The sequence below is a fragment of the Clavelina lepadiformis genome, chromosome 8 (assembly GCF_947623445.1).
Source record: "Clavelina lepadiformis chromosome 8, kaClaLepa1.1, whole genome shotgun sequence".
NCBI lineage: Eukaryota > Metazoa > Chordata > Ascidiacea > Aplousobranchia > Clavelinidae > Clavelina > Clavelina lepadiformis.
The window spans coordinates 14,989,023-15,015,655 of record NC_135247.1 but is presented as its reverse complement, the minus strand read 5'-3'; the positions used below and the strand labels follow the sequence as shown (position 1 = coordinate 15,015,655).

Genomic DNA, 26,633 nt, shown 5'->3' with positions numbered 1-26,633 from the left:
TTCTCAAAGAAAAGAGAAAATTAAACCGAAGTTGTCAAGAGAGTTCTTTTCATTGAGACATTGAACATGAGGTAATGACAAAAAAGGGAAATTACGGATGGGATGGAAAAAAATGAAAATTTATATGCTTTGCTTGCCAGAAACGCGTTAGAAGAACCGGAAGGCGAAAAAGTACGCCAACAGATATTAGTTGTAATATATAAGAGGAAATACAACAACCGATAACGAGTTGGAATTGTGTGAGTCCAGAAATGAAAAATGAAGTCTTGCAGGTGAACAGAAAGTCAGACGGAAACATGTGGGTAAAGGTTGGGGGAGAAAAGAGTAGGGAATGTGGATTGCGCATGCGCACCAAAACTGTGGTGCTCAGTGTGGGGAAAAATGACTTCTGGAAACAAAGGGGAAGCGTAATGATGAGAATCCCTAAAACTGAAATATGTGTTCAGCAGGAATGCAGTGTGCAGCTCATAGCAAGATTCATGCAGCAAAACAACTTGCAGCAGGGGCGAGATAAAAACACACAAGTTAATTTTACAGTACTATGGGCAGGAGAAAAAAATTACAGAGCGTACGAGACTGTTAAGTATTGCCTACGGATGGAGGATGTGGCCAAACAACGCCAAAGATATTGGTGTGTAAAAGATAATGCAGACAAAAGGATAACAAAAATCGGTCAACATAAAAACAAACGCGATGGTAGAAACTAGAAGGAAACACATGGAAAAGTTTGTCCAAAAAGTGTTTTTTCATGGGAGAAAAGATAGGTTGTGTGGTTGTTAGGTACCGCAGTGCAAGAAGCAAGAAAGGAAGTAGGGAACACCTCAGGGATTTGTGCAATAAAGAAATAGACCTAGTATTGATGCGAAGAAGTGGAAGACGCTATTGAAAAAAGAAAGGAAATAAGAAAATAAATGAAACTGAGGTACAAAGAGACCGTTGAGGCACACAAGAAAGTAAACTGAGATGCAAAGCGAGCTATAGTTGGTGGTTGACAGCGATGAGAGCAACATCCACGAGTATGGGTACTTGTTTACGTCTGCCCACGGTCACACACCCACTGAATTTCTGCAGGCAATGAAAGTTGGCTGAGGGAAAAACAATGCTAAGCTTTCATAAACATTTCTTGTGGCGTTTCTCATGCTTAGTGTGCACCCGTCTAGCGAGGACTTGGGAAGAGCGAGTTTATCGGCCAAAGTGCAGCAGATCTATTGAAGAAGGACGACAAGGTCCTGCTGTTTGCGGGTGAAGTGCTTGTGAGCTTGCTCCAGGTCATAGGTTTGACGTTCTGCTGCAGTATTATCAGTCGAAGATACTTGTTTCACTGTTATAAGGGCCGTTTCCTTGCCGCTTGTTGCCAAACGTAGGCTACTAGATGGAGGCTTTTGGTGTTAGATTCGGTTGTTCTCGCAATGGAGACGTTGTCCGGGGCCAACACGTGAAGCTTTCTGACCTGATCTACGTTCCGTACAATCAATGCTGTATTGCTTTTATACGAGTATGAATTAAGTTCCTTATGAACTAAAAGATTGCCTGTGAATGTAGGCTACAATTTCTATGTAATGGCTTATCGGGTAATCCTTATCCCAATACTGTGCATGCGAAGTTCCAGTGCAATGTTTTAATGGACTTTTTTTCTGAATAAACTGAAACCTAAACCACACGACCTTAAAAGCTGTGCCTTGAACTTTTATTTTCACCTCAAAGCACTTTTTTATCGATGCACACACGATTGAGCCATGAGTAATAAACAGTGTTCAATCCACGAGACGTGAACTTAAGTTTACTTTATGAGAGCCAAAAGCAGCTTCTTGTAATCGCCACTTGTGTCGCCTTCAATGAATTTTTCGAGCGTGGACTTGTGAAGCGCTGGGAATATTTGCTTTATCTCCACCATGTCAATCTTAAAATGTTAAGGGTTTTAGGAACAATATTTCGAAAACTTATGGAAATCGTCGCCTGTAGTAGCTTATTTACCTCCGCCCTTGTGGTAACTATCCTGATCAAAGTCGAGTCCTTTGTTCCCATTCCCTTCATGGCGTGATAAAGCCGGTTGGAAAAATAGGCTGGAGCGCAGCGAGCAATGTCAGCTACAGCTATCAGTCCATCCTCGGCGTCTCCACTGAATTCACTTTTTATCGATTGAACGATATCCTTTTTCGCGATCTGTTATTTACGTCATAACAAGCAAAACATAACTGGAATGTTAGCTACAAGATTGTGTACCCGCTGAAGACTTTGATTAGTACGGTTGGCGTAAGTGCGCCGTTAGACTCTGGCTTGAACCTACTATGAGGCTATACCTTGTTATATTCCCGGAAAGTAGCACGAAGTTGTGCAAAACTTCTCATGCACAAAATGCGATTGAAGGTTGCCTCGTCTGTTCCCAATTTCTTTTCCCCGGCTTTATAAAGAGCTTCGGCGTCGGCAACTGCTTGGCTGTCACTAACGCTGCTTGACTCATCCCTAGCAGCCTGATGATGGGTGGATATGAAATTATTACTTTTTTATGAACTCGCTAAATCAATCTAAATGAATATTTTGTTCACTTAATGTTAAGGTTAAGCAAACATTAGCGAAAGCACGGGCTAAAAAGGAAATTTGCCCTTTTTGTCCACTTCAGGACGAAGATACGTACGTTGCACAAAGAGACTAGAAGTTTCTTGAAATCTCCGCTAGTTTCACTTGTCAGAGCTTTTTCCAGGTCCTTTTTATATTCCTTCTTGTACACCTCCTTGATTTTATTGACTTGCTCATTTGAGCGTGAGGCCAGAATTTCCACCAAAGTCTTAATAAAGAGATGAGAATGTAAATACTCTAAATTTTTCAAACTTTTTAACCTTATTCGAAATAACGCCGTTACTGTTTCAGTGGTCCCAGCGCCCTTCATTGCGTCATGTAGGCATCGAGCATCATACATCGCAGGAAGAGTAAACAAAGCCAATGCTAAATCACGAAAATTTCCGCCAAGCTCCGATTTCAGATCCGACATCAAATCCTGCAATCGAACAGAGATATTAACAAAAAAATTTAAACACAGAAATTTATATGAAGTTAATAATCTGACATGGGTCGCTATTCCTAATAGACGTTGTTGATCACTATGATAAGACACTGCAAGTTAACATTGTCCATGCTTTGTTAACCGTATTTGTATTGACATTACTGATTTTGCGGCTCGCTGGTGTTTGCAGTTTTCCGCAAGTGACTCTTTCATTGAACAAGTTTGCCCACCCCTGGTATAGGTAGTTCGGTCGAGAAAATCATTGGGACAGCTCGATGTTGACTCGTGAATAAACCTTATCCATCTTGGCGGTTATTTGTAAGTTTTTTACGGCCATGTAGCAAATGACTTTTTCAAATCACTAGACAAAAGTAGAATAATATAACATCGATCGCTAGGAGTTTATGGGATGTAACGCAAAAGACTTGAGCGTTAACGGGTACAAGAGAGCAGAGTTTATAGGTGTAGCATTTGAAATATGAAAGTGACTATTTTCCCGTATATAAGTCACTCAGCCCAATGTGAAAGATAGGCGGTTAGTTTAGGGCAAAAAGCACGCAAAAGTTGATTTTAGCTGCTTAGGGATTCAAGTTAAATTTAGATCAAGATGCAAATACAAGTTAGGTTTAGGTTTCTGCGTTGTAACATTTAAGTTAGTTACTTAAGAAACTTCGAAAATAGCTATGAACGTAGGCCTGCCATTTATTTGGTGAAATAGTGGCAGCTTTTGCGTTGAAAATTGTTTTCCTTCACAAAAATCAAGCTAAGCGCAGTAATACAGAGCGGTCAACGAGAAGAATTACTATGTGATAGTCTGTCGAAATTTGCACAATAGCCTCCATGCTCTGTTACTGAGGTTTGAGCGATGAGAAATCATCTCCCAGTTTAAATTGTGCAGGACTTTTCTTAGTTCGACGAATATTATTTTACTATGATCAGTGTCTGGCTCGCTTACGTTGCTTAGTACGTCATGTTGTAATAGTTGCTAAGAAACTCATACGCGGGAAACATAACGGACAGGAACTGGTTTGATTTGATAGCGATACGCCACCCAGCGGGTGGCAGGTCTTCTAGTTCGTTCAGATTTACATTCATCAAATAACAGATACAGTAAACGAGTAAAGTATCCACCTCAAACCGATGCCACGACTTAGTGGCGTGTAATTTTTTAGTTAAATTATTATCTGTGAACTACCGTTATACATGTCGACTGCTTAAACAAGCCATTATCAATGAAGAATTTTTCTTCGCCCGCACTCTTACTGGAATAAAAAATGCAAAATCGACAGACATCTAGGGGAGTTTTATGAGAGACACGCCCACATAGATGACCTGGGTTTCTTCGCACGACCTACGCATACGTCAAAAATCGGTTGCTTTAGCGATCACTATACAAAAAGAAAAGCAAAATAGAAGCTTTTTTAAAACCGACCCTTCCAAAAGCTTGCTTGTATGCGACCTTTATTTCTTGTCTTTGTTTGTTGCTCCTGGTCGATGTAATGTCTATGATAAGTTTTTCGTTGGTACCTGAAAAGAGAGAGAAATTACCTGAGCTCGTTAATCCTATTTGTTGGATTTCATCATTCCATTGCGTTGTTTGGTTACATTAACTTGTACCAGCGAAACAGTAACATAAAATTGACTAAACAAGTTGTAAATAAGAGAGAAGTTTTAAACTTTTAGTTTCTGCATCTTCAAAACTTAAACATCAAATATAATACTATACCCCGTTAACAATTCAGTTAATATTACGGGAATGGACATAGCATGTGTGAATAACTGCGTTTGGTGGAAATCGCTTGCTGTTATATAGCTGGGTAGCAGTGTGGTTTAAAAACAAAGTTTCTGTTAACCATCTCAATATTTCAGCAAGGTACTTGTTTCATGAGACCAGTTATTCTAAAGTGGACCTGCTATAAAGTAAGTTGTAAATATCAAAAGTAACCCACCAAGTCCTTTCATAGCTTTTCTCAACACTTCTGCGTCACCTTGAGCGTGAAAATCTGAATGGTCCTTGACAGTTCCATGGCAATGATCGAGAGAGACTTCTGCCATAGCTTTAGCAATGTCTTTAGCCATGTCTTTAGCCATTATTATTAAGTTGTTAGTTCTAACCTTAACTTCTTTGATTTGATTAAGATACCCTTTAATTAAAAGGCTTTTGTTAAGAATATTTTAACAAACACACTGTTCTAGTTGATACATTGACTCGGAAATCACTGAGTTCTCTTCTTAGATGTAAGTTGTCTAATACAAAACATTCTGTATGGTAGACATACGGTACTCGACGGAATACGCGATCGTTCGACAAACAAACAGTAAAATAAGCCTACGCTTTTCACGTAATCCTACTTACACAGACGATTTTATTTACACAAGTTATGATCAAACATTAACCATATTAATCAAGGATTTGTGTTTGTTTAATGTTAGCGCATCTGAAATACGTAACATCATCAATGTAAAGATGCACCAATCAAATTCATGCAAGCCTTTCTGTATGAACAGCAATGTATGGGCGACGCCTTAGCACGTTTGTGTTTGTACCTGACGTTTTCTAGCCTATCTTCTGCGTTTAATTTGTTCACAGGCGACGTCTGCGAACTTTCTGTCTGCTATATGTCTGCTAGCACCAAATCACAGAAATCAGTTGCTTTCAGTATGGTTGTTTAGATACTTGTCGAAACTATTTAAGCATGTTTGCTGCAAACATAGATATGACCCTCCGAGGACCAAACATTGTGGCTTGCTTGTTACTACTAGGTTAGTGGAAGCCATGTATTGTATTGTTTATTTTTCGCCATTCACTGTGGGGAACGAGAAGTTTGGTGGTATAGGCTACTGCTGTTTGTAAGAAATACATGCCCCCGTCGATTCGACTTTTATCAAAACTTGTTGGTAGATTAACAATCGTGGAAAGGCGGGCAAAAGCACTGGTGACGGGGCCAGGGCTAGTTCATTACCAGAATAAAACCGGAAAAAGCCACCTGAAAGGAAAACTATATAAACAAACTGATGCCTGTTACTCGTGTTCCATTTACAACCTAGGGTTTCGAAAATGTGTGAAGAGTTACGCATCTATTTATATGTTGATTTCTCATTTATGTAGCACCTGGATGTAATCCGTTATGTAGGCCTAATTGCCATGTTGTTATCTAATCTGATTTATAAGCTAACATGTCGCCATCTGTAATACAAACCTTATCCTGCATATACACCGTATATTTACATTGTCATGAAAAATTTGAAATTAAACATAACAAATGCAAAAACGACAACTTTTTAATATTAAAATACCATTAATTAGTTTAGGTTTAAATCTAGAATTTAATCTAAATTTAAATCTAGTTTTGAAAACAATAGTCCAAAAACATATAGGCCTAAGTCTTTAATTAAAGTTTAACGTTCGTATTTAGGTAGATCTTTAAAGTGTTTTAGTTTCAATAAATTTCTCGCGTTACGAATGTATTTATTCATAAGTTCCACCATCCATGGCAAGTAGTAATTTTTAACACTATCCTTTGGCCGCCTCTGCCAATTTCCATTTAAATTCTCTTCTGTGCATAGCAAACGTTGATTGAAATCAGTGATCCCAATGGCAATAAACTTTATCATCGATTTTACTTGCTTTATTGGATCAACTAATAAGTCTTCGTAGTAAACCACGTAAACAGGCAGTGGGGCATTGAGGTACGAATATATTGTACGCGACCATTTCTCCACTTTGTAAGGTACGAATTTTTCCCATTCTGCCCAGATTGTAACATAAAAGTAGTTTTTGACAAGTAGGCCTCTATATTTGTAGTAAAATTACACGAAAAAGAATATATTGCGCTGACGATTAGCCTACATTTAAGTACACTGCAAATTCATTTATTGGCTCAGTAATAAGCTTTAAGAGTTAAAATACCTTTTCCTTCGAAGTCTTTCTGATCCGCAAGACCAGTGTGCCCTCCATGAAGTCGATTAAACTCTGCGACGATTGCATCAAATGGGTTTCGAATCAGAAAAATGATTTTGTCGAAAGGTCTATCATTGCTGTACTCGGGTTTATGCGTTTTTATCGCAATTGTTCTACCCGAATCCCAGGGAAGATATTCACCCAAGTAACCTGATAAATCACAATTGCTACAAATTTTTAGTTATTAGAACACGAGACCCTGCAATAAACATGATCTTTCACCTTCGCCATAAAGAGCTTCATCTTGATAGATGCTTCCTGTGTAAAATCCGCTTGCCATCTCAAGAAGGTGACGAAGCCACGTATTTCCCGATCCCGGAAAACTCAGGAGGGCAACTCTGGGCGTAAAGTTCGTGGGCAGAAACCTTTTGCTTTTGCAATTAACGTTTTGTACGTACGTTCGAAATAGAGCTGAAAAGTTGTTGCTGGTTTTATGACATGGTAACAAGTCTGATGTTTGGTGCGGAAACCCGAAGTTATGTAACCTGGAAACCACCAAATTCATTCGTTTGTGCTTATTTAGTTTTCATAACATTTAAAACAAAATGACTTCTATACAATAAGTTTACCGCAGGACGGGATTCCAACAAACACACGACTTCATTCCAACAAGTATCGCGTAGGCGAAGCTATTGCTTTCACAAGTCAGTAAACACTTGGGCAACGACAGATCTTCTCCTAAAGTAAGCGAATCATCACCCCAGGTGGACGGTGTGGGAAAACATCCCACCATGTCATGCTGTTCTAGGATCGATGACAATTTCTCTGAACATACATCAATCGTTTTGTATTAGCTTAGACTGTACGACTCTTGATCTCTAAGAGTTAGGGTTAAGAACTTGCAAATTTACAACTCTGCCATCCATAAACCATACCCAGTATTATGGTCATACCCGTGTTGCATTTTTTAACGATGCGATTAACGTAAGCTCCTTTCAGTTCTTTGCATTTGCTAGCACTTGCTGATAGTAGGTTACCATCGTTTTCAATGTATTTATAGGAAACCGAGGTTCCACACAAACATTCTTTGTCTTCATTTGTGGCGGCATAAGTGAAGTTACTATAACGATAATGTTCGAATTAAATACTCAATTACAGCAAACACTTTATTTTACCTATATGCAGTAATTAACAAGCTGGTGTGCGCCTACTTTTTCGAGCAATGATGAATACAATCGGGTACACCTGTGAACGGCTCTTTGCTTTGGTCATTCAGCAATGAAAAACCGTCTATCGGCAACAAACAACCCACACGATGAACTATTAAAAATACACAAAACTAATCATCATATTCTTAGCTTTTCGTTTTATATAACTTTTGTACAAAAACCCGCACTGCAGTATGAAACATTATGTAGAAGTTCAATAGTTTATATATATATATAATACTTACACAGCCCCTGAAAGTAAACATATATTATATAGCTTAAGTCCATTTTACAAATGAGCAAAGTCACATTTTCAATATTTTGTTTTTCAAAGTCTAAAACGTCCATTTACGTCTGTAAGCAGAACAACACCTTATTTGTATGGAATTGCAAACCTTTGCAACGGATTTGGATCTCAAACGATTCTGTGCCTTCTGACTGTAAAGCGTCTGGACTCTGAGCCTTCGTGACAACCTAAGACAAGCAGCAATCAATAGCCAGAAACTTAATGTGTTGGATACATTTACGTTTTGTGTTAGATAAAAGTCAATTACAGCACCATCAGCTCTGAGACTGAGAACACACGTTCGTCTAAGTTGTTAACCTTTGAATTAGATGTTGTTCTTTTCTTGAAAACGGCAAGTATTGACAGCAGAAATAGTACGCTGATCAGCAAGAGACCTTTCGGAAATAACCGCATGTTTTTCTTCGCAAAGTAATCAATTCGTTTTACCTGGCATTGCTACATAATTACCGTCGCTGCATCAATCTATAGGCTACTAAAACAGAATAGCAAGGTTAGTTAGATGATTTTATTTTAGGTCAGTTTTAAGCATGCTTCTGAATAAGCCTATATAGAACCCTAAACCATTTAAATCATTCTTCGACTGAACATTTCACTTTACACTTTTCTGAAAACTGAGATCTATACCAACCAATATAAACGTTGACTATCCTTCTGTAGCCCCGGGCACCACATATTTGTTGCCAATAGATATCTCAAGTGATAATAGCCTACTCTCGGTCTTCCTTGACTTGGACCAACTTGCTTTTCCTGCAATGGCATCTAATGGAAAAAGTAACAAACCTTGTTTTGGAAAACAATGGGTCAAGTAAAATTAAGAAACGTCTTTTTAGAGTTTAAGAGAATTTAGCCAAAAATATTAAAGAAAATTAAAGAAGTTATCAAACGTTTTCAATTAGGAGTTTACCTGCTATACGGAGTTGGATTATTCTACAATGGAATTGGTAGGGATCCTTTGTAAATACAAACTAGAAAGCTAAGTTAAACTATGACATAGTTGTTGTCGAGGCAATCATCGATCTTGCATACATTTTATTCACGGTTTAGCAAATGCTGTTTACTTAAAAAGATTATAGCCGGTACACTGTAGGCCTACAATTAAGTTCGTTGGAAGTAGGCTTTTTTACATTTCTTGTTCAAAATACGTTATCAAGTTACTGAAAAGTTTTTAAAACAGGGCGTCGTTTGAAAATAGTTAATTAATTTCAAGTAAGACGCTACTTTTTCACACATTTTTCTAACTTTGCTTTACAACTATACAGTAGCTCATTGCCCTCCTTTGCAAAACAAGTGTATCCTCGTCTATACGTTGTTAAACACACATTAGGGTGCAATCCATGACCGTAAGATATCGTCCAGGAACAAATTTTCACGTCACCTAAAGAATTGCGAAGAATTTACGACGTAATATCGTCACTTACGAGTACAAGCCGTTTAAAGTAAGCACAGTTTCGGTTCCAAATCAGATTTGAGCAGCACAAGCTAAATTAAAACCAGTGTACTTTGTGACTCACTAAATTTCTTTTGTGAATACTAAATACAAGTAACGATAATATAAAACATAGTAGGTGTCTCAGTCAGTAATCAGGAAGTGCTAATTTCAGTCATATTGCGATTGTAATAATTCATATTATTGGCATTTTAATAAGCGTGCGAGTTCTCCAGCTAGATAAAATTTATTATTAAGAAAGCTGCACTGTTCTTCGTTAATCATGTCATTCAAACATTTAATTCTTAAACCGACATATTTGACCCAGTATACAAGTGTTTAAGTGGCGTCACATATTCAGAGTGTACGAAGTTATATGGTACTTGTGGTAAAGAATCTCGGTGACGTAGAATATGTTAGATTTTTAGTTATTACTATGAAATACCTTGTACACGTAGCATGACGTAAATAACGATGCCTCTCGCTGACTGGCTCAATCATAGAGATATAAAAACTGAGGCTTGGTTCAAAGCACACTTTTCCCTTCTCTCTTATTCATCATTCAATTCAAGTCATTAGCTCTATTCGGATTTTGAAATGGATATGAAATTGCTTCTGATGTAATTACGACTATATTTTGGAATATAAGAATTTGGACTTTATGAACGTTGTGCTGACTGAAGAAACAATCATAGATAGCATAAACAACTGAGTCAAAAATAAAATAAACAAGGAGTTCTAGAAGAACGACTAAAGCTTTTGGCTTCAGGCCAACCTAAAACAATCAATCTCGCAATTCACATAGTCACATGATCAGAATTTGTATCGAACAATATTTGAGGTGAATTAACCAAAATTGTCACAAAGACGCGTTCGCTAACATTTGCATTACACACAGAATAATAGATCAATATTTGCAACAGAAAGAAAAACAGGATTGGGATTATGCAGTTACAGATAAGATCGAAAGGAATTTTACACACTTTATGTACAGTTAAGTCAAATCTTGAACTATTTTAGGCTTCTCATGTCCTTTAAAAACAGTCAATTACGGAAGATTGTTGAAGAAATTGCTGAAACCTAGGGAAAACCCGGAAAAAAATAGACATTTTTCAGCAGAATATCGCGGACATCGGCCATAACTTTGCATTCATGAAGGGTCGGGTCGTCAGGAACGGAAGAAATCCTCTGACCTAGACCACGTTTCACTTCCTTGAGCATATCGCAAACGTGATCTTGTCTTGCCTTCTTAGAGAACACGTTGGCGATTGCATTCGTGAACCAGCTACGGAACAAGCAATTCCCTGCGTACAGTTGTGTGACATCGATGTTAACTTTGGGAAAAGTTATTGCTTCTCCAGAATTGTATCTATTCGTTAAGGTTAAACAACAAACTATGTATAAGATGTACCTTTCTGTGTAGCAAAAGCAATGAGAATGTCTTCTCTGGTTGGTCGATGCTCTGACGGTGCATCTGTGCGATCATACTTTGGCAGCAGCCGATTCAGGCTCTCTTTAGCAATAAGAGGTGTATTACAACTTAACTTGTAACTTGTTTAAGTCAGAACAGCACAGAACGCAAACTGCAATCGGAAAGATAATTAATCCAATGCAAAAAACATTTACTTTACAAATTTCTAAGCTTACCTAAAGGAGTTTGAGCACAGTCTGGAGCATCAATTATTACACCCCGGTCTGCCTGGCCTGCAACATACAGGAAAATCATTATTTCTTTCAATCAAAAATATCACATCATTCCAGCAGAGTTTAGAAAGCAAGCAACCGATAAGCAAAACGAGAGCCAAGTGTTAAAAAGTAAAAAGTGTTAACCTACTTCCCCTGCACATCTGGAAGAAAAAGAGCTTCGGTTTTCCGCGAAGATGTTCGCAATTGTCATTGTCAAAACAACGCACTATGTCCTCGGCCGGAAAGAACTCTTCATCGACGCCATAAACCACATCAGTTTCTACAGCCGTGGTTGGTTGTGGTCGTTGTTCCTCTTCCACTGTCTCGAGTGGACCGGCATCGACACGGTCAGTGGTAGTGGGTATTCTGCCTGTTAGAGTACTTTCAGGATTAAAAACTGATCGAAGGAGGGGAAATAACGAAGTATTGATTAAAACGTCCTTAGTTTCGTAGTCTGTTAACTGACGTGATAATACAGTTGATTTACGAGATCAGGGTTGGGTTAATAATGGTGAAACGGCAGCACATATTTAAAGAAATAAGTTGCCATTCAACATGCGGCTATTTAGTTATCATTTGTATACAAGCTGGGAGTTAAATTTATAAGTGCAACAGAATAATATAATTGTAACTATTAAGCACTTGCAAGAATATATTGCTATGAAAATGTTCAGCCACTAACCAATTCCACCATGGCTCATAACAAATATAACGCACATATCTGCAGATGCATGAAACTCTTGGCTGGCAAATTCTTTCACAATTTGTTTCATTTCCTGCGCACAGAATTGTTGTTAAGTAGTTGAAGATAAATTTTCTGTTGGACAAATTAACTAGGAATTTTTCTGTTGGTTTACAACTGTTTAGAACATATCCATATCTGCTCTACCCAATTTCATTATAAACTAAGTAAATCAACAAGATATTTTAATGTTTGCAATAAAAGTTTGTAACACTCAGGTTCTGATACACATTTATGTTTGAAAATTGATATTTCCGCCAAAACACCAAGAATGACAATTGTAATCAGTCACAAAACCTGGCTACCATAGGATTAAATCCTGATGGCCTATTTAAAAACTACACTAATTTGCATTGGGCAAAATGGAGTAAAGTTATAATAACGGTAAGCAATTAAAAATTTTTGTTACACTCAATCAAAAAATTAAAACAATTGTGACTGTAATATAAATTAAGTTGACAAGTGCTGTTTTACACCAACCCTGGCTGTCTTGTCTTGCTCTACCGAAACCTTTAAATTGAGCTTCTCAAACAAAGTTTTCATGAGCTCGCCATCTTTTATTGCCCCATCACGTTTACGACTTCGCCTGAAGTTGATGTTGTTTAAGATTAGGACATGTCCCTTAGGTTTATTTCTGATGGGATAAATCTGAAATAGAAAACAGTTTTGAAGTTTATACTGTGTTTTTTCTTCAGCGTTTCATTCAAACAACTTGCTAAAAAAGCATATCTAGTGTTAGTTTGCCAAAGCGTTCATTACATTGTTAATGTTGGTCTTGTGATTTTCATAATCAACCACTTGAGCACTCGAAACTGTTAAATCTTCGCAACTTCCCTCAAAGGAGCAAATATTTCTCAAGCTTGACTGGATCACATCTAAAAAGTTAGTTTAAATGCAGAATATCATTCAAGCTTAGAGACAGCTTCAGCAGTTAATAATCATTGTAGAATACAAGTCAACTGCATTATGAGAAACAACTGGTTCCAAAGAGCCTTTCCGACCTTCCATATTTGTCTAGAATTATGGTGTTTATGTGCTTCAGTAAAAAAGTCATATTGTGTCTAGAGACAGCACAATAATTATAAGCTTTTCCATTTAAATGCAATAGCATAACAACATCAAAAGTAGCAAAAGTTCATCTAGTGATGAAAATATTATTCCAAATATATAATGTTGCCGAGGATGGTGGCATATTCAGCTCATCAATGATCATAGCAGCCATTTTTACCAGCAGACAATTCTCACCATTTCCACCCATTCGAGTATTTTGCGTCGACTGACCAATGATAATGTTTCCTGTTCCCGAGTTTACAGTAATATTCCCTGGCATCATTCTTATGGTTGAAGAGCCTGTATCAGTCGTCGAAATGTTGCCTACATATTAGGATGTTTCATTTTTTCACCATTTTGGAATTTAAAAAAGCTTGGGGTCTCCCTAGGCGGTATTTTGGGCACAATGAAAGAATCTAAACTTTTTTTTGATTTATGATGTCATTTTGAGGTTGCACCCCCTTGTTGAAATTTCAGTGGAGGTGCATTGTTCTAATTTGGCGATATCTTGGTAACCGATTGAGCTAGGGCCATTATCAAGGTGTCAAAAGATGCAGAATGGCTGGTTTCCTATAACCACTCAATACATTTTAGTTGCATTTTCGCTCTAGAAAAAAAGTTATTTGAGAAAAACCTAAGTTTTGACATATTTTGTATGCAAATCACAATGTAGTTCCCAACATACAAAATATGTCAAAAGTTAGGTTTTTCTCAAATAACTTTTTTTCTAGAGCGAAAATGCAATTAAAATGTATTGAGTGGTTATAGGAAACCAGCCATTCTGCATCTTTTGACACCTTGATAATGGCCCTAGCTCAATCGGTTACCAAGATATCGCCAAATTAGAACAATGCACCTCCACTGAAATTTCAACAAGGGGGTGCAACCTCAAAATGACATCATAAATCAAAAAAAAGTTTAGATTCTTTCATTGTGCCCAAAATACCGCCTAGGGAGACCCCAAGCTTTTTTAAATTCCAAAATGGTGAAAAAATGAAACATCCTACTACATATATTAAAAATTAACACCAAACATAACAAACAGAAACATTTTATAAACAAAACAACAAACAAGCTCTGGGTTGGTAGGTAGGTGTTGCCCAGGATTACTGTATTTGTTGTCAGTATCTAAGTTCATAAACATTGTTCCGCTTGGAATTGACGTAATGTAACTTAATAAAAGGAGCTATTGACATACCTATACTGGATGAAATAAACTGTTGAAACGTTGAGGCACCAGCCGTTGGATCATCACAATCCATAAAGGTCTCTACAACAGAAAAACACATGTCTCTAAAACACACACAGCGACGCAGACGTTGCCATACCTGATGAAGAAGATATCTGCTGCCGCACATTTTGTCCACTTGTAAAATCCAAAACACGCCATGATGCTTGTGGATTTGTTTCAGGTGTACTGCTGGAACAAGATGGTTGTGATGATGATCCTGTTTCTTCTCTTTGCGCATCAAGTTCTGAGATTTCAACAAAAAATAAAAGTCGGGTTAGTAGTGATGAAGCCGCTCTATTATATCAATCTATTAGTAGTTGATCAGGAATGCTATTAATGACAACCTCAGTTTGCACGCTCATGCCAGTCAAAATTATATCGAAGAATGATTTTACACATATTACATGGTTATGGAAACGTTAACTTGTCATACCATCATGGGACTTTTTGGTCAACTCAACTCCAGCAGATGGAGAAAAGACCCTGGAGTTTTGAAGGCTACCTGCAAGTAACATATTTGATGAAACATGACAGTGTAAATCCTAGTGATAGGAGATGCATTGCTTTGTATGGTTTTACCTCGATTGCAACCCAAGTCCTGGCAGAATTTATCAACTTTTTCGCACAAGTCTGTTCGGTTAATGTCCTCCATGAGTCCTTTCAAAATGGCAACCTTTTCTAGATTATCTAAAAAGGTTTAACAAGGTTAAGAGTGTGATGTAACAATCCATATATATCCACAACTATGGATGAATTTTAACACTTTCAAATTAATTTTTATGAACAGGATTCTTGCCACCATACTACGAAAAATAAACCTGTGGAGCCCCAGAGATCGTTGTCTTCTACGTAGAATAAGAACTCTGATCCTCGATTAAACTGTCTGTCAACACAAAACTTATTTGAAAATTTTCGAAGAAAAAGGTTTAAACAATTTCAGAGCTAAAGAAGATATTACTCAAAATATTTTCATTTCAAATCAACCAAGTCAAATCTGATAACGATATTTATAAATAAAAAGACAGCAAGCAGGTGAGTCTAGGATTGGGGTAACATCATCTCATGTAACTACTGAGTTACCTGTCGTTAATGCTGTGGAATAAAGTTAAATCACAAACATTTGATGGGGTGAGGCCTTGAGATATCTTCAACAGCAACTTTCTAAAGCTTGCCTGATCCCTGAAACAGAAAATTTCATTCAAAGTATATGTAGTTGATTAATTATTATAGAAGGAGGCATATTCAAGAAAAACAAACACGAACATGGAAGGAGGGCCATCAATACATTCGAGTGGGCCCTGACAGAAATCATTGATGAGCTTGGTCAATTGATCAGGTGTTCCAGTCAAACCTAATAAAACGACAACAATTCAATTTGCCTTTATCTAAACCACACAATGCAAATTATATTACATATACATAACGTAGTGTTCAGGAATAATCATGTGTCATAAGACAACAGATTTTACATGAGTATAATATATGGAATATGGTAATGACACTTTAAAGGTAGTCAAAATGTGTCACTTTATCCTGAAGTCATAATAATGAATATATCAGGCTATTTACCCTGGTTTCTTTCCCATCTGAGCACCATTTGGTACTTTTGCTCCTCAACACCTTTATATACATTATCATATTGTATGTCTTCTATAACATTCTGTTCCAATGCAAGCTTGGTTCTCGCAAACTTAACCCATTCCCGATTGTCAATGAGTGCAATTGCCTTATAATACAGTTTGGCCTTACGAGAACCTAAAACAACATGTTTCCAATTAAATTGTGTATTGCATTATTATACATATCAAATATATACGGTACATTTAAACTTTATGGTAAGTTTCCTAATTTAAGTGGCAAGCAATAAAAATCAATGACACCACATCCAAGGTAAATAATAAAAGTTACATATCTTGTGTGGACAAAACCATAACAAAATTATATTCGGAAAAATATATCTGGCTAATAATTAAATTGCCACTTAAGTCGTTAATTGAAAATAAATATGTCGAAAAGAATTTGGGATAAAATTCTTCTGATCTATCCATTCACAAAAATCATTGGTTTGATTATCATGCTTGAATGTTTTATTTCTACAATAAAATAACTGGCATGGCATATTTTGTTACCGTGATACAGTACAACCATTCAAATTTTTAACAATAAAAAGCAATTTTGGTACCAAGTAACGAAATGACTTTAAAATTACTGACAGTCAGGAAGTTGCCAGAAAAAAAGCTAATGCCAACCTGATAAAGAAAGTCAGCTAAATTCCTAGCCCTAATCGAAAAACAAACCTTCACTGTCAATAGATTTGTAACAACCGCCTGGGTGCCTGCCATATCGAATGTTCACATTTCCTGAACCTAAAAAATTAATGGCAGTTTGAGTAACATTTCAGTCACAATGAACCAGTGTTTAGGTAGAAAGTAGTATTGCAATATATAAATTCACTCACCAATTATCACTGGCGAATTACTAATGCGAGTGCCAGTAATATTTACAAATGAATGTGTTGCCGGATTGGTAGCAGCATAGTTCTGATTGCTTGATTGACGATTACTCATCTGAAAAAAAAACAAATAATTGCAAATTTAGTGATCATGATGTGATGCTAATTGCTAAGCCATAGTGGAAAGTGTGTCACCTTAACGCACGAGATTCATCAACGTGCACGGCGAATGTTTTACTCATCTTGCTGATTTATAATAAACAAACAAGGAAAAGCTGGTTGTTTTAACGCTAGTTTATAATAAATCAACAAAAATTTAAGGTTTCAGTGCACGCTACAACGCTGAAATTTGCGTGTTTGCACGCACGATTTCTCGTCAAAAACTGCTGTACTTTTCTATCGGGAAGCTTAGTAGGATCACTGAAAAACTCATGACATGCAAAGAATCCTGACTGGAAAGTGTGGTAATTTTCGACAAGAAATTGTGCGTTCAAATATGCAAATTTAAGCGTGCACTGAAGGCTCAACTCTTTCTTTATTTATTATCAATTGGCATGAAGATAAAAAAGTTCGTCATGCGCGTTGATGAACGAAACCTTGTGTGTGCATGTGCCACCCTTTACAGGTCTAATAAACAAGTGCACAACCAGATTACGTCATAATGAATTAGAGCATGAAATAAAGGTTTAGCTATGCAGTGTAAGAAACTGTTTGAATAAACCTGGTACCGTTATATCAAGCCTACTCGTATGGTATCAAGTCTTGCAGTTTTAGCACGACTTAAACTCAGCGATGATTCCTCATCGCAAAAGCTCCGGTTATACCAAGCTAGCCTTTGAGGCTTGGGCAAATTCTGATAAAAAAACTCATTTTTTTTGCTTTTTTATGCTGTATATATATATTGATATTGTATTGTTATTTCCTGAAAAACTTAGCCCAGGGTTGTTTCGGTATTTCAGGCAAACAGTCTAAAACCGTAGCAAGTAAACCTAGGCTAAACAACATCTTACTTGATTTTCTATCGTTCTTGATCCCAGAAAACATAATCATCAATATACTGAAATGTACAAAACTTGTCTAGACATACAGCCTACGCACAAATACGGTAGCCGTTACCTGAACTACAACAATTGATTCGGCTACCCTAGCTTATTGAGGAACTGTTTTTTATTTCAACCATTTTCTACTCAAAGGTTTTGTAGATGTCTATAGCAATGTTGCTTCATAGACACTACATTACATCTTATACCATCCTATCGTATTACATCTCTTATAGCAGTCCTAAGAGATTTAAACACTTGTTTAAAATTCTTTGAGCAGGCCATGATTATATGTTAATGTGGTAATATCATACAATACTAACTACTATAAAATGCTTGCGAATATTTTTGTTTTTTATGACGTACAATTCGTCAAGCATGGTTGCGACTAAGTCTAGTAGCTTGTGTGATTATACATTTTTTTTGGAGACATCAGTTTTTCATGGTGTACAATGCCGTTTTGTAAAAAAAAATCTAGGGTCTACTCCTAAACTCTGCAGTCTGGGATTTAGGTTACTATGTTATAACATTTAAGTTAGGTTAAGAAGAAACTGAAAACTAGCTTCGAGCGCACGATTATTCCGATAAAATATTGGCAGTCCGAATTTTTTTATCTTTACATCAATTTATAAATAAATAAACAAAGAAAGTTTGGTTGGTTCGCCATTTTACCCAGTATTTTCTATTGCATGATACAGTGTATTTTTCGCTATTAACTGTGTGGAGCAAAGTTGGATGATAACTGGTGTAGTCACAATAAAACACATGCTCACGAACAATTAACGAGCATTCATGTGCAAATCGAAAGCGTACCCCTTTATTTTCTCAAATTTGTTTTTATTTTATTTAGCTATTCATATTTTTGTGATTTTTTCAATTTTTAGTTTTCTTTTCTCTTGTTTTTAGTCAATTATCTCTCAGTTTAAATACTTTCTAGGTTTAGTTGCCAAATGGCTGCTGCTTACCATCCTCCATTGTAACAGTTAGGCTACTGCAGTTAATACCGTTTGTATTTCATGGTGAGATTCATCAAGATTACCACTGTGCAGACCTGTCAACTCATGTGTGCACCCTGAATGAAAAGTTTGTACAATATGCCAATCATGTCCGGCGTTGCAAAGGAGCAATGCCGGATCACTGGTGTAAATATCAACTTCAGGTTTTCTGGTAAAACTAAAACACTAATTTTTGGCGTAAATCTGCCTGTGCTACAATGCAAGCTGAGCATACAAGGTGTACACCTATTCAGTCTTTCTCCAAGACTCCAGTGTATATCTAGACTAACACTTGTAGCTAAAGTTTTATCTAACCCCCTAACAAAAAATCCTGTGGGCCGGATCAATTATCATCGATTGTTATCGAGGATTGGCTAAAGATTAGACTAAATAGTTCATATGAAACCAACCTTGCTCATTCGTCATGCTGCGAATATTTCAAATTTTTTCGAAGTTTTTCTTTTGAAATTTTTGCTCCTAGAATTATGCCGTTACTGGATTTTATGTGGCAGGCGAGCTCAATCGTTACAGATGCTGGCCCCGAACGAACTAAACATACAACCAAAACTGGGTAAAGCTTGTTTAAAAAGAGCGGCGCTCATCGAAGAAAAATTAAGTGCTGTTCCTGCTCACGTTTTTCAATAAAAAGTTAAGCGCTCACCAAAAAAGAAAAAGGCATGCTCGCATTCATTATGGTAAAAGCTATTTTTGTTGTTTCTTGACATTTTCGATAAACAATTGCATGTTGTAATGCTGAACTTGTGTTCATTTGTGAGTTGTGATCATAATGTTTAAATTTAAATTAAACGTTAAATTTATTTGAAAAAATTTAAATTAATTTAAAATTTAGTTTAAACGTTTAGTCTATCAACTTGTGCTCTACGAGCTAGCCTATGTTTGAGATGTAGAACCCCTTGTGACTAGGTCACTGTCTTTGCTTTGTACACCCCCATCAACTGAAAATTACAGTCAATCTCAAAGCGTTCAAAACATCTGTAATTTGTAAGCTGCAAAGGGCGTTCACAGCAGTTTTTGTGCTAAGTATACAAGCCCGAGTGGAAGACTGAAAAGATGTGAGGGAGCTCGTGAACGTATTCAATTTTGGCAAATGAAAGTTACTTGCAAAAAAGCGAGTGCACTCATGCCCTGCTCTACACACAACTTTTCTCTCCTGGTGCTCATCAGAAGCACTCATCTGTCCTCTATGCAGCCAGTGTCCTTCTGAGCACATCAACTCGACTCATAAATAAATGATGTGGGTTAACTTGCTTAGAAGCAGGTTGAAACTTTTTGATGATTTACTTATTTTGTAAAAAGATAGGACTCCTCGATTCCGATTCCACAACTTCGATGTTATCAGTTGAAAATAGTTGGTTGTGTTTAATTTAAGTTTTTAGGCAACTTACTCTGCCCAAGAATGCCACGACTAAAAATGTAGACTAACAAACTTTCATTAGGTCATTTTCTATTCCTAACCTCTGAAATTAACTTAGTTTCATTACTATGGAATTTCGCAGCTTCTTATGTGCACATTTGTGCTTTATCAGGTAAATTATTGATGAACTTCACTACTGATTGATTTTAGTGTTAGTCTAATTTGGAAATGACATGGTAAAATGGCTGGAGTAGATCGTGAAAAAATATACCAATGGATTAATGATTTATCAAGTCTGGAAACTCGTGAAACAGCTTTACTGGAATTGAGCAAAAAACGTGAAACAGTTCAGGATTTAGCTCCAATGCTATGGCATTCATTTGGAACAATTGCTGCTTTACTTCAGGTAATAATGTTAGAAAGTGCAGGCTTTGTATATGTCAGTCTATCCTGTTGAAACTTTGAAACTCCTACATTACGTTTTCTATTATACTGCATAAGTGTATGTTATATGCCGAGCATGCTACAACTTAACAGTCTGGTATAAATCGACACAGACATGTTTCGGAGTGGAAAGTTACCATTTGATAAATTAGCTACCACTTACAACCGCTCTCTAGGTCTATTGACCTACTTGCAAAACAAATGCCCATTGAATATTACAATCTAACTATTTTGATTGAAATTGCTCTAAATGTGATAGGGATGGGCTGAGTACTCGTACCCGATGGAGTATTAGACCATTTGCATTTCTCGGACTCGTTCGATTATTACTCCAGTATTTGGTGTTACCATTGTAACTTAGAATTGCTGTGATCAGCTTCTACTAGCATTATTAAGTAGTACAGTAGTGCAAAAGCTTTTCGGACACTTATGCAGAACCCAATTTATGGCATGCTGTTGTCGCTCAACAGCCCATGCAATTTATCACCAAGGTTACCTCACAGCACATTGCCAAAGTTTGAAGGTGACATTTTTGACCTAGCGCAAATAACTTTTAGAATTTAGAGTAATATTCTACACGTGAAAATTAAAGAAAGCTATACTTTTTTGTATGAATGCTATACTTAACATACCCGGAGTTTTTATTGTTTTTAACACGTATATTCATTTTTGATAAGTATTAATTACTCATTATGCAAACGATTGTGCTCGATATAAGCAGTACAATAGTGCTATAGGCTACTTCAGTAATAATATTTTATCTACCACCCCCTATGACTAACATGTACAAGTTAACAATGAACGATAAGATAAACAATGAGAAGTGTGTAGTGTGAAGACTACAACACGCACAAATAAAACAAAGACAATTAAACGTGTTGAAGGTCTGTTGCAACTGAAGCGTAACAAAAAAGCAAGCGCTAAAATACAGTAGGTGCAAGGAATTTAAAAGAATAAAAGCTTGAGATGAAAAGCTTCCTGTAATATCGTTAGAATAATTCAAAAGTTCAACATTCATGCTCACGTTGAAGCCGTAAGAAATACTGCAATCATACTGCAGTTTATTTTGGCATAAGAAGGATATGACGGGCTGCTTGTGACATGCAGCTAATACAAGCAATGCTCTTTACTGTGTCACGTCAAAATGCATTGTGACATCATATATGGGTACTTGTTACTCGGTCGATCGAGTAACGTCCAACGACCAGTAGACACTCGGACTTAATTTGATTTTCATTCCGTCCCTTAAATGTATACAAAAGAAAAACACTACGATTGTTGTGCATTGGTGCCCCTGTGAGTTTGACACCTGTCAAACTGATTTGTTCTCTTGGACACTGCCAATTAGCCATCTACGTATAACAGTGCTCTTCCTCAGAGGTTTCTTGAAACATTTAGTGAGGTTCCGTGAGCGTTAAGGGATCTGCAGGAATTCGTTGTCACATTAGAGGAAATGACATCATGTAATTTATGAACAATTACATCAATAACTATCACTGAAACACACTCAGTTAAACTTCGGTATAATGCATAAAATTACCAGATTTCAGCTCCTAAAAGCGTTTTATGAAGACAAACTAAGTAATGACCACAGAGTGGATTTCCATAATGAAAAGTTGAAAACAATATAAACCGATATAAATATTACGTAAAGTGCATTGAATATAAAATAGTAACTACATACAGTTTCTCAACCATTTTTGCATGTACGAGAGGTAAAAATAGTAAGTTGGCTAAAATAATGATCCACAACATAGTGTAACAATAAAACAGTTTAATTTCTCATCACACACATCTCATGAAAGTCCAATTAAAACTTTTCTCAGTGTATGAATGTCATTAATTCATGGGAGCTTTGTTTATTTACCTAGTTTTTTTTTCATTTCAGGAAATAGTGAACATTTATCCTTCCATCAATCCTCCAACACTAACTGCTCATCAGTCTAACAGGTATGAAAGACAAGTTTAGTCTCAACATAACACACTTACATGCTTTTCTTACATGTGATGCTGGTTTGGTGTTAAAAATAAAATGTATTTAAATTATTTTTGAAAAATACATTTGATATGTTATGTATATATTGTTAAAAACTGTACTGGTTACTGTTATTAAATTTTAGCAAGTAAATTATAAAGTTTTAATTCCTGCTGCAACAGTGCGATAATGATCCTTGTTGAAGCCGTGAATATAGAAGTTAAAAAGTCCATAAAATATAGTTTTTAAATGCTATTTCTGTTACAGGGTCTGCAATGCTTTAGCTCTTCTGCAATGTGTAGCATCACATCCAGAAACACGGACTGCGTTTTTATCTGCCCATATTCCATTGTTTTTATACCCATTTTTGCACACTACGAGTAAAACTAGGCCTTTTGAATATCTTCGCCTTACTAGTCTCGGAGTTATTGGTAAGTGATATATTTCACTGTATACCAAAAATAAACACGTGTAAATGTTACAATTACTTTCATTATTTTTATTTCCAAGGTGCTTTAGTGAAAACAGATGAACAAGAAGTAATTACATTTTTGCTTACAACCGAAATCATTCCACTTTGTCTTCGCATCATGGAATCCGGAAGTGAACTCTCGAAAACTGTAAATGCTGTAGTAACTTTAAGATTATAGATTTGATGCATGTGGCTTTAAACTTGCATAGGTCTTAAATATTTTTTCATTTGCCAGTTTTTGCGGGAAACATTTAAACCCCTGATCTTTTAAAAGAATATTGGATGCAAGTTTTTTTTTTATAAACATGCCATTTTATGAACATACCACTGTACATGTATTTCAGTCGTAAGAAAATAACTTTGTTGTTTCAGGTCGCGACATTTATTCTACAAAAAATATTGCTGGATGACACCGGGTTGGCATATATTTGTCAAACTTATGAACGGTTTTCTCATGTTGCAATGATTTTGGTAATTGTTTAATAGCTCCATTATTACTAGTTTCATGTGTAATTAGAAAATTATCGTTTCGTTTTGGCTTTGTAATTTCAATTATTTGTTTAACTAGATATTTTTACATTTTTTAGGGGAAAATGGTGCTAGCTTTATCAAAAGACCCGTCTGCAAGATTGCTAAAACACGTTGTTCGATGTTACCTTCGTTTATCTGACAATCCCAGGTATACATAGTTATTCCTTGAAAGTCCGCAAGACACAGAAACTGCAATGCCAAACAGCTTTGACTATTTAGATGCTGCAGGACAACATAATCACTCCACACAGTCAACGGCGAAAAATAAAAAATACCATAAATTAAGAATAAGCAGAACAACCTTGCAACATTTATCTCGTAATAAATATGTAAAAAGGTTTCTAGTTTCACCATTAAATGATTTTTTACTATGTTGCAGAGCCAAAGAAGCTTTGCGTCAGTGCCTTCCAGACCAGCTAAAAGATCAAACGTTTTTGCCTGTTTTAAAAGACGACAACACAACCAAACGATGGTTAACACAACTCATAAAGAACTTGCAAGAACCTGGACTGGCGGACCCAAGAAATATCCAAATGCCTCAATAACCATTTGCAATTTGACGCTATGTGCAAACCGTTGCATGATGTTTAGCCATGTATTTTGCAGTTTGAGTTGAGTTTACGTGGAGGCAAATTCTGCTTGGATTCATTTTACAATCAGGAAAGTCCACTACGCACGATATCAAAATTGATGAACTGTACAAAATTACCTTAAAGTGCCACGAATATCTGTTCTGATGTCGGAGCCGAGTTCCCTTTGTACGATGTATATCTAATTGACCAGTCGTTTCTCTTTTTCCAAAATTCATAAAGAAATTTCGAGAATAAACAAAACATTCTCCTTTTAACCCTTTGCTCTGTTTAGTTTAGGCAGAGTGTCGCATTTCTTCTTAGTCCTCGCTACAAACAGTCTTAAAGATTAATTACCAATGCGAAAGTTACAAGATAAATCAGTTTACGGCTGCTTTCATTGCTTTTTAAAAAATGCAAGTAAAAGCGAGAGCTACATTAAATTTCTCATATTGCAGCAGTTTTTAGCCGGAGGTCAACTGATCAATATTAAATCCACAGTGTGTGTCAGTGTTTTAATCAGTTTGTTTGTCCAGTAACGCCTGAACGTGGCGTACGCAAGCGGCTATTTTGTCGGACAACTACGAGGAAATGAGATGGACTTGGGCGAAAGTGATAATTTACTTTACAGGAAAGGTAACAATGTATTTGTATAACTTTCATTTCTTTTGAAATGGTGATGGTCGGCCGTAAAATTAAAATAAGTTCAATTGGCAAAGTCATGTTTTGACAGCGTTTGCATGGGAACAATATTTTTAAATGGAACTGAGTGAAAGCCAGTGTGGTATTCCTTGAAACTTTGCTTGCGAACATAATAAGATTTCAACGTGCAGAAGTTAGTACAACTAGTCGCTTTTGAACAGAAGTTTTACACAAAACGGAAACTAAACTCACTATACCCAAAACGTTATACCCAAAATGTTGTATGTAAACAGTTGCTTCAATAACCGGCGATAGATTCAAAAATTTTAAGAGAATAACAGAAAGTTTGTGATACGTTAATGTCCTCTTTTACGACATATGCCTCACTGTAATATGATTTGGATCTTAGATAAACAGGACATAGGGAAAGGTGATTTATGAGAAGAAAAAAATTTCTCCTTTGCTTTGTATGCAACCACTGTACATTGATATTGGAAGGTATTCGTTCTAAAAATTTTGCTTTATTTTTCGCAACAAACAATTTGTGCAAAGTTCAGTTCTTATAGTTTTAACGAATTTATAATCCCAACGGAGCGCACGAATTTTGCGTGACTTTGTTTGGAAATATTTAAAACATTTTGGGGAAATTTCCTTGAAAGATTTATAGGAGTTTAAAGTGCAATTTTTGTTTACCTTTTGCGTCAACGTACCAAGACAGGAAAACGTTTCAATAATTGATTAGGGCCGTACCGTTGGACGCAGACCGACGGTCAATATAGGGTAATATGCAAAAGAAACAATATTAACACAAATGCTATAAAAAACAAGTTGTTTACTTTTTATGTTTTACCACATCTATAAAGCGTGTGATGACAACACTCTGTCCGTCTAAGCTAAAATGAAATATTTATGACGTGTATAACACATAATAACCCTGCTATACGTTCACGAAAGTGAGTTTGAACAGAATTTTTTTCATTCCGGTCGACCCAATTTCGAATGCGACTCAAACCATATACAGAAAACACTTACCGGGAAAGAATTAAATTTGTGTGAAAGGTGAGATGAATGTTTACGTGTAACAGCGCTCGACGCAGTGCATATGGCAGCACATCGTCGACGGAGCAATATTACTGATTGAGATATAAATCCTTATGCTAGAAGAGAGAGATTATCAGGACCAGATGTCGAGCGAAGTGCAGAATTAATCCATTCAGTCGAATGTTGGCTCCCAACCTCATTCCTACCAGTGCATGTAGCAGAAAATTTTCAGCTTTTAACGCGATGTTGACACTAATAACGGCCTTAAATGATGATGTCTTGCAGAGTGACAATAGTTGAGGTCAGGGAATTATCCTTAAATCAGTTGTTTATTAATATTAAACGGACATTATCAAAAGACTGAAGAGGTAGCGGCCTACTTCTTTTATTGAAGGGAGATTTCCGAAATAGCTCTAACTTGAAGTAATAGCAACACTGTGGGTAGAAAACAAGCAAGTTAAAAGAAACAAATCTTTGACTTACCTTTTTCGTATATGTTCTATGTACAAAGAGCATTAATATATGATACAGCATAGCGTATATAT

General features: G+C 36.4%; 4 protein-coding genes across 6 annotated transcripts; 1 reads left to right on the top strand and 3 right to left on the bottom strand.

The window, feature by feature from the left end:
• Window positions 1-1,670: 1,670 nt before the first annotated feature.
• LOC143469778 (annexin A7-like) lies at window positions 1,671-5,080 on the bottom strand. Its single transcript, XM_076967594.1, has 7 exons — window positions 4,951-5,080; window positions 4,434-4,528; window positions 2,861-2,995; window positions 2,636-2,785; window positions 2,301-2,471; window positions 1,975-2,163; window positions 1,671-1,900 (listed from the first exon to the last, which is right to left on the bottom strand). The coding sequence occupies exons 1-7, from the start codon at window positions 5,078-5,080 to the stop codon at window positions 1,781-1,783; spliced, it is 990 nt and encodes a 329-aa protein (XP_076823709.1). The 3' UTR covers window positions 1,671-1,780.
• A 1,188-nt stretch (window positions 5,081-6,268) lies between these two features.
• LOC143468856 (sialate:O-sulfotransferase 2-like) lies at window positions 6,269-8,885 on the bottom strand. The gene is made up of 8 exons (XM_076966306.1): window positions 8,715-8,885; window positions 8,506-8,584; window positions 8,114-8,222; window positions 7,856-8,022; window positions 7,532-7,727; window positions 7,185-7,447; window positions 6,912-7,112; window positions 6,269-6,750 (listed from the first exon to the last, which is right to left on the bottom strand). Exons 1-8 carry the CDS (start codon window positions 8,808-8,810, stop codon window positions 6,401-6,403), a joined length of 1,461 nt encoding a protein of 486 aa, XP_076822421.1. The 5' UTR covers window positions 8,811-8,885; the 3' UTR covers window positions 6,269-6,400.
• A 1,571-nt stretch (window positions 8,886-10,456) lies between these two features.
• Window positions 10,457-18,224, bottom strand: LOC143468820 (uncharacterized). 3 transcript variants are annotated; one of them, XM_076966239.1, is made up of 19 exons: window positions 18,015-18,224; window positions 17,011-17,119; window positions 16,850-16,918; window positions 16,122-16,307; window positions 15,816-15,903; window positions 15,633-15,731; window positions 15,371-15,435; window positions 15,132-15,239; window positions 14,986-15,054; window positions 14,650-14,796; window positions 14,520-14,591; window positions 13,517-13,621; window positions 13,031-13,146; window positions 12,752-12,919; window positions 12,212-12,305; window positions 11,678-11,899; window positions 11,491-11,547; window positions 11,255-11,356; window positions 10,457-11,147 (listed from the first exon to the last, which is right to left on the bottom strand). In XM_076966239.1, exons 2-19 carry the CDS (start codon window positions 17,117-17,119, stop codon window positions 10,924-10,926), a joined length of 2,100 nt encoding a protein of 699 aa, XP_076822354.1. In that variant the 5' UTR covers window positions 18,015-18,224; the 3' UTR covers window positions 10,457-10,923. The 3 variants fall into 3 exon arrangements, with proteins under 3 accessions (XP_076822354.1, XP_076822352.1, XP_076822353.1); XM_076966237.1 differs by having other exon boundaries at window positions 13,517-13,645; window positions 18,015-18,220; XM_076966238.1 differs by lacking the exon at window positions 18,015-18,224 and adding an exon at window positions 17,200-17,348 and having other exon boundaries at window positions 13,517-13,645.
• Window positions 18,225-20,544: 2,320 nt separating this feature from the next.
• Window positions 20,545-24,683, top strand: LOC143468821 (CCR4-NOT transcription complex subunit 9). The gene is made up of 7 exons (XM_076966241.1): window positions 20,545-20,820; window positions 22,747-22,808; window positions 23,101-23,264; window positions 23,344-23,453; window positions 23,678-23,776; window positions 23,893-23,984; window positions 24,216-24,683. Exons 1-7 carry the CDS (start codon window positions 20,656-20,658, stop codon window positions 24,379-24,381), a joined length of 858 nt encoding a protein of 285 aa, XP_076822356.1. The 5' UTR covers window positions 20,545-20,655; the 3' UTR covers window positions 24,382-24,683.
• Window positions 24,684-26,633: the final 1,950 nt, after the last annotated feature.